The sequence below is a fragment of the Cicer arietinum genome, chromosome 3 (genome assembly GCF_000331145.2).
Source record: "Cicer arietinum cultivar CDC Frontier isolate Library 1 chromosome 3, Cicar.CDCFrontier_v2.0, whole genome shotgun sequence".
Lineage (NCBI taxonomy): Eukaryota > Viridiplantae > Streptophyta > Magnoliopsida > Fabales > Fabaceae > Cicer > Cicer arietinum.
In genome coordinates, this window is record NC_021162.2 from 45,962,440 (window position 1) to 45,969,455 (window position 7,016).

The 7,016-nt window shown below is 27.9% G+C and overlaps 1 protein-coding gene across 1 annotated transcript in view; it reads right to left on the reverse strand.

The window, feature by feature from the left end:
• Positions 1 to 340: 340 nt before the first annotated feature.
• LOC101492173 (transcription factor UNE10) overlaps positions 341 to 7,016 on the reverse strand; it is a 6,946-nt gene continuing 270 nt past the window's right edge. Inside the window, exons 2-6 of the mRNA XM_004514178.4 lie at positions 6,183 to 6,897; positions 5,547 to 5,648; positions 5,234 to 5,299; positions 2,556 to 2,954; positions 341 to 613 (exon numbers count right to left, since the gene is read on the reverse strand). Of these exons, the coding sequence (XP_004514235.1) occupies positions 530 to 613; positions 2,556 to 2,954; positions 5,234 to 5,299; positions 5,547 to 5,648; positions 6,183 to 6,897 (1,366 nt within the window). The 3' untranslated portion in view covers positions 341 to 529. The remainder of the gene's footprint in view (positions 614 to 2,555; positions 2,955 to 5,233; positions 5,300 to 5,546; positions 5,649 to 6,182; positions 6,898 to 7,016) is intronic.

Consider the following 7,016-nt stretch of genomic DNA (forward strand, 5'->3'; position numbering starts at 1 on the left):
TCACATCACTCGACCACCTTCATTCATTCCAACAATTGTCACCCACCACTCCAACCCCTAGCGCCCTCCTTCGACTTCCACAACGGCCATTGTCGTCTATTGCCATCTCTAACAATCACAACTTTCAATAATTATTATTAAAATTTAATTAAATAAATAAATTATAAATTTATAATATTTAAATTTTATAAAATATGGAAAAATATTTTTTGAATAATAAAACTTATATTTATTTTAGACTTGGTAAAAACCACTCAAAACAGGTCCTTAAAACAAACACAAATACACTATTCGATTTGCAAGCTTAATCAAACTATGGATATATTGAAGGTACGTAAAATAACAAAGCAAGAGATTTAATTTAATGTTAATGTAAAAGTTGTTAACCCCAAGATAAGGCAGTATATTTATTCTCATAACTTGCTTTGGAGCTTTAATTAATATACATGTTTAGTTTCTCTCAAAAATTAAATTATATATAAAATCTTGTTGCAGTCAACAAAACGGTAGAACACTAGGCATGCACAGCTCAGCTCTTAGGACCCGGACCTTGAGGTTGTTGCATCTGCTGACACATGGCAGCAATCCTACTATAGGCGTCCATGCTCATGGGCTGCATATAATTAATACATCAAAACATGATACTCAATGTTTGTTTTTAGCATCTTAAATAAAATAAAAATACTCAAATCAAAATGAATTCAATAGATATGCACCCACAGTATAAAATAATTCTATATTATTATTCAATTATAATTCATTATTTTACTTATTTTATAAATATTTTTTTACAATAACTATAACTTTTCTTAATTTTTATTAAAATTTAACATAAAATTAATTTATATATTTTCTCTCAATCCTAAAAGTAATCCACATTGTTTAATAATCAATAGAGTTGACAAAATCATATTTAGATATTTAATTTCTACTCCAAACAAACTCTTTTATGTTGAACTGATTTACCAAATTGAGCATCAAACTTTTAAATGAGAATAATTTATATGTTGAATTGTGTACTTACTATTCTAAAATGAATTACAAATAAAAACAATATTTAAAAAATTTATTTATTTAATTTAATTTTTAATTTATATTCTATTTTAGAGAGAATAATTTTAAGAGTGTAAACTTTTAGTTTATATTTGTTTAAATTATAAGTTTGAACCAATCACAAAAAATCCAAAGAGAGTCCTGATTAATATTGTCAGTATCCCAACAAACCAAAACACTATTAATCACCCAATAAATTTGATTTGACCGTTTGCTACACCCTTATCAATAGTGTCTTCAAATTTCGTTACCCAGACAGTTCAGCAAAACTAGGTTGCTTTCAATCATTATACAAGAAATTTACATTTAATTTTTTTTTTTTTACTTTGTCCTGAAACTTCACACGTCTTTCAATCATTATATATTTTCTCCAGAATAAATATTAAATAAATATATATAAAGAAATATATATATATATATATATATATATATATATATATTAAATTCAAATTTTTAAATTTGTATTTCATTTAAATAAAATACTGAGTTCAATATTCATAATTTGTTTTTAAAAAGCAAAAGATGTTTTATTAATGACATTCAAACACAAGGTATAAGAATGAATATCAAAAAATTTAATGCGAAAATGAAAGTCAAAGTAGTTATTAAAATAAATAGTAACTATGTCAGGTACATCAATAAACAAATAAGAATTTTACTATATAATTAAAAAACATAACACTAAAAATTAGATACGTGATCCTTCAACTTAATTTTATTTAACGTTTTAATTATTTAATTGTTTTTTTGAATTGATCATTTATTTTAATTTTAAGTGACAATTTGATATTTTATGTTATCTTTTTTTCCCGAGTTGGTCCCTTAACTTTATGTTTTAAAATTTCAACAATGTTATCTTTTTTTTTTTATATAAAAATTCAAAAAAAATTATCAAAATTTTCAAACTAAACCCATAAAATTAATAATCATATTCAATAAAATGCAAATTTTATCAAATTCATAACTCAAATATTCAAATAAACTCATATTTTCATCTCCAACAACATCAAATAAATAATGAAAATATGAGTTTATTTAAAGATTTAACTTATGAATTTGATTAAATTTGCATTTTATTGAAGATGATAATGAATTTTTGTGAGTTTTGTTTGAAAATTTTGATGATTTTTTTGAATTTTTGTATAAAAAAAGGACAACATTATTGATAATATTAAATTGTCACTTAAAATTAAAATAAATGACCAATTCGAAAGAAAAAAAAGATAAATGACTAAATCATTAACTGAAATTAAGTTAAGGGACCGCAAATATAATTTAGCCTAAAAAATGTATATCAGTATTATAAACATTTTGATCGATAATTTTTTTTAGTTTGTTCATGTGGTGTTAAATTTAGTGGTGTTAAATTTAAAATATGATAAAATTCGTTCATAGATGATACATTATTCAACTATTAACAATTTAATTTAACAATACGAAAATATATTAATTTTCAAATGTAAGTCTTATAGATAAAATTATATAAAATGCAATTTATTCACCTGCGATTGGCATCCAAGAAGTGTGGAGAGTGGGTCAGTCATCCCGGTGGCTCCCGGAGGCCCTTGAAGCCGGTCGCAGCTGCCGCCTACATCCCATGAAGCCATAGGCATGAATGCAGAAGGGTGAAGGACAGGAGGCATTCCAGGTATGTTAGGTATATTAGCTCGATTCATGGTATTCATATCCATTCCCATCCCCATTCCTATACCCATAGGCATCCCAGTCATTCCCATCCCCATTCCCATACCCATTTGATTCATGATCGACATTTGAAGTTGTTGCTGCATGTTCATTGGCATCATCATCGACGACATGTTGAATCTATTCACTATTTGCACTTGTGCTTGCAAATTTTTCAGATATTCTATCACCTCATCCAACATTGAAGCTTTATCAGTCTGTATCATAAAATTAAATGTTCAAATAGATAATACCATTTTTTGACTCAAGCATAATTTCATAAATAAATTCAATATATGTATATAATTAATTAATTATTAAAATATATAACAATTATAAATAATGAAAAAATTATTATATGTTTTTTTAATGCATAAATAATATATATAGATTAAAAACAGAGTACAAAACATACTAAATTAAGGTACACAAAAGTAAGATCATAAAATATAGACATAGACATATAAGAAAAATAAAATGATCATAGAAGACGAATGGACAAAATTGTCAAAATGCTAATAAATAAGTCAATAATGTGAGATGTAATTTTAATTTTAATGGTTAAATTAATGATTAATTAAAAATAATTCAGTTTTAATATTTTCGTATACACTTGTGGATATTACTTTTCATTTGTCTATCTGTTTTGCCCCACTATTTTGGGTGTGGCCAAAATGTTAATTGACTCGATGTTTTTGTCATGAAAGAACATTAGGCCCTACCATTGCAAAGGATTTCGATGGGAGCAGTTGGGTGTTTCCTCACCAAACAGCCTAATGTGTCAAAGTGTCACAACAAGTAATGAGATTAAGTTTGTGTGGATTCAGGTGGCTGAAAACAATACACATATATATAGCCATAAGATTGGCAAAAAGTTAATGATGACCACAAATTAATTATCACATAAGTCAGAACATTTAATATTAATTATTAAATTTGATAATAACATTTATGGGAGACTTAAATTGTACATTTATTAAAATGTTGGGTGCATCTATGGTCTCTAAGGCTCTAATGTGGGATCCTTACAACTTTTAATAATTTTGAATAAAATATTTCATCTCTTTTATTTATTATTATTATTATTATTATAAATTTATTATTTTACAATTATTAGTATTGTTAATATTGTTAGTGTTTTATTGAAGATGAAAATAATCTTTTCAAACCTTAAAATGATTCATTATATCTATTTAAATTAAAATAAATTAGATACAAATCATGTAACACTTTTTTTATATATATTTTTATTATTATCACATCATAATTATTTATAGAGATAGTAACATTAAATATAATTTAATAAAAGTTAAATATTTATAATAATCTAATAATAATATAAATTATTTTTACACAATTATATATAAATTAAATCTATATTTTTATACTCAACTTTTTTCATATATGTATAGTGGTAATACAATATATACAAAAAGTTGTTTGATAGTTAAATCTTATACATATGCTTGGTTCTAGTCATGTACGTTGGATAGAGATACCAATCCAGTGCACGAAGGTCCAAACCTTAGTGGTCCAAAGTGGACAAACATTAATCATGCATTGAATAAAAAGTACGTAAAAGTTAGAAAAGTAATAATTAATTAAGTATGACGTGTCAGTTGAAGTAATAAAAATATTCAAGTAATAGACAAATTAAAAGTCAAGTAAACTAGTTATACTCTACACAAAAGCACGTGTAGATGTAATTTTGTTGAAGTAGGAGTATGTGCGTAATTATGTTTTTGAATATCTGTATGTGTGATGATTTTATGTTAAAGGAGAATAGTAAATCTTGAATCATGGCCTGACCAGCAGCAGTAAAATTATGTGACCTCATACATAATGATATGACTATTAATTAAACTTTTAATGTTAATTTGTGACTATATAAGAGACACATATATATGGAATAAAATTACTTTTGAAAAACGGGACTAGAGTATCAATCATTTTAATTATGTAAGCAAACATAAAAATAAGTTTAAAAATTTGGGTGTGTGACATAGATCTCTAAAAAAATATCCAAATGTAAACTTAATTATTTTTAGCATAAAATAAATTTTGTATTAATAAAAAAAATATTTTATAAAAGTTTATTAAAAATAATGAAATTTACGGGATCATATTAACAACTCAAAAAAATCTAAATAATTTTTTCACAATACATCTAATATATGTTGTTTACGTGAAATTAATATTGCTAAAACACATCTTAAAATCGTTTGCTTTAATTACGGAAAGACCCCAAGAAGAAGAAAACAAAATAATAATGTGAACTGAAGATTTTTAGTGCAGAATCCTCATGGGACCGCTACTTGAAGTGTAGGAAAGTGAACGAGCAAAAATTAACGTTACATCATAGCAACTGTTGTGAATTTGGGACCATTAGATACCAAATAATTGGCTCAAATATCACAGATAAACTATCATCTTTGGCTAGTCAAAATCCCACTAGTTAGTTGCAACTAAACTTTATGTATAATATATATTCTAATACCTTATTGGAATTTGGGACCAACTTTTGCAATGTCTTCATTCTTTGGTTTATCTTATCCCTCCTTTTCTGAAATTTCAATTAAAAAATAACCAATGAACAACCAATAATTGGTTTCATAGTTAAAATAATATATATATATATATATATATAGAAAAGTCTAATATAAATTTCTCAAAAAATATATTAAAAGATAGAAGTATTACAATGTGTAATAAAAAATAATTTAAAAAAATTATAAAGTTGACCTTTAAACCATAATTATATTAGACAACCACATTTAATACATTAAAGAAATTATTTGTTGTATGCTTACTCTTTCAGATTGATTGTGTATAGCTGCAGCTCTGCTCCTTTTAGTGGAAACGGATGATTTTCGATTTTCTCTTTTTTTAGCATCCACGTCAGCATCCTCCATCTATGGTCATCATGAATCATTAAATTAACATACAAGTATCAAGAAATATAATTATGTTATATATGGATGTGAATGGAAAAATAAGAGCTAGGAAGATTTGATATTGACTTTTTTTCCTTCTAAAATTAGCTAAGAGAGACACTCAAGGCTACCAAACAAGACACCAATGATATATTAGGGTGCGTTGCTGGCAAATATAGGCAATCCGAATGATTACTACTTTATATCCAAAATAGCCACCATTTATACTCAATCGAAACTACTCATTATTCCCCAAATATAATTAGAGGATCTATCTAATAAGGGTTGTATAATAAAACGGATTTTAGTGAATTTAGGAAATTTTAATACCCTACCCATCAAAGGTCTATCTATAGATCTATTTGAAAGTTTCATATTTAATATGGACTTTTTTAAAACTAGTTTTAATAAAAGAATAATATATCTATTTATGGATATTTTATATAAGAATAATATATAACTATTTATGATTTGAATATGAGACACAAAAGCACAATCATGTGAGACGCTTACCGTTGGTCTACTATGGCAAACAGAATCATGGTCGTCAACGGTGGTCTTTGTGCACTGTTTTTCGGAGCTAGTGTTATCCAAAGACGCTATTGAAGTCGAAGTAAAACCACCCATACCAAATTCCCTCTCGTACGTGTCTAGTGTCACTTGTTCACTTTGTCTCCCAAACGTCCCACTACCACTCACACTCTGACCCCTCCCACTCCCCACTACATGCGCTACCCTTCCACGCTTTACCGCAGCCGCAACAACCAGGGCCCCTTCTTCCTGCGTTGCGGCGGGGGCAGCGCTACAAGACCCCACTGGTGTGGGACCACCAACCATATACGTTCCAATCCCTACTCTGGAGATTGAATCCATTGTTTGGATTCTCTGCTCCTTTGTGGGATTGGAGCATGGCACCAACGCATCCATAGTCATACCGTTGGTTGTTGCAGATATGGCTGCGGCCCTTTGAGGGTCAAGCCATGGGACTAACACGTTACCATACATACCACCACCGGCGAAAAATGGTGATTTTCCGCGGTGTGGTATGGTAGTCGCTTGGTTCACTATGGACTCCAACGTGCCACTAGCACGAGGCTTCTCCCATGTATCTTTGTTAGGAGTGGTAGCTGCGTTTGTTGAGTGTTTAACCGGAACTCTCGGTAACCCTAAGCCATGCATCGAAATTTGTCCATTTTCCCATGTTAGTTCCGCAACATCATAGTCTAACCTGAAATTATAAAATCACACAAATCAGTCATCACTAATTCAAACATGCACTTATTCGTTCCGAAGTAACCACAATTTAAAAACTTTGTTTATAAAAGATAAAAAAAAAAAAAGGGAAAG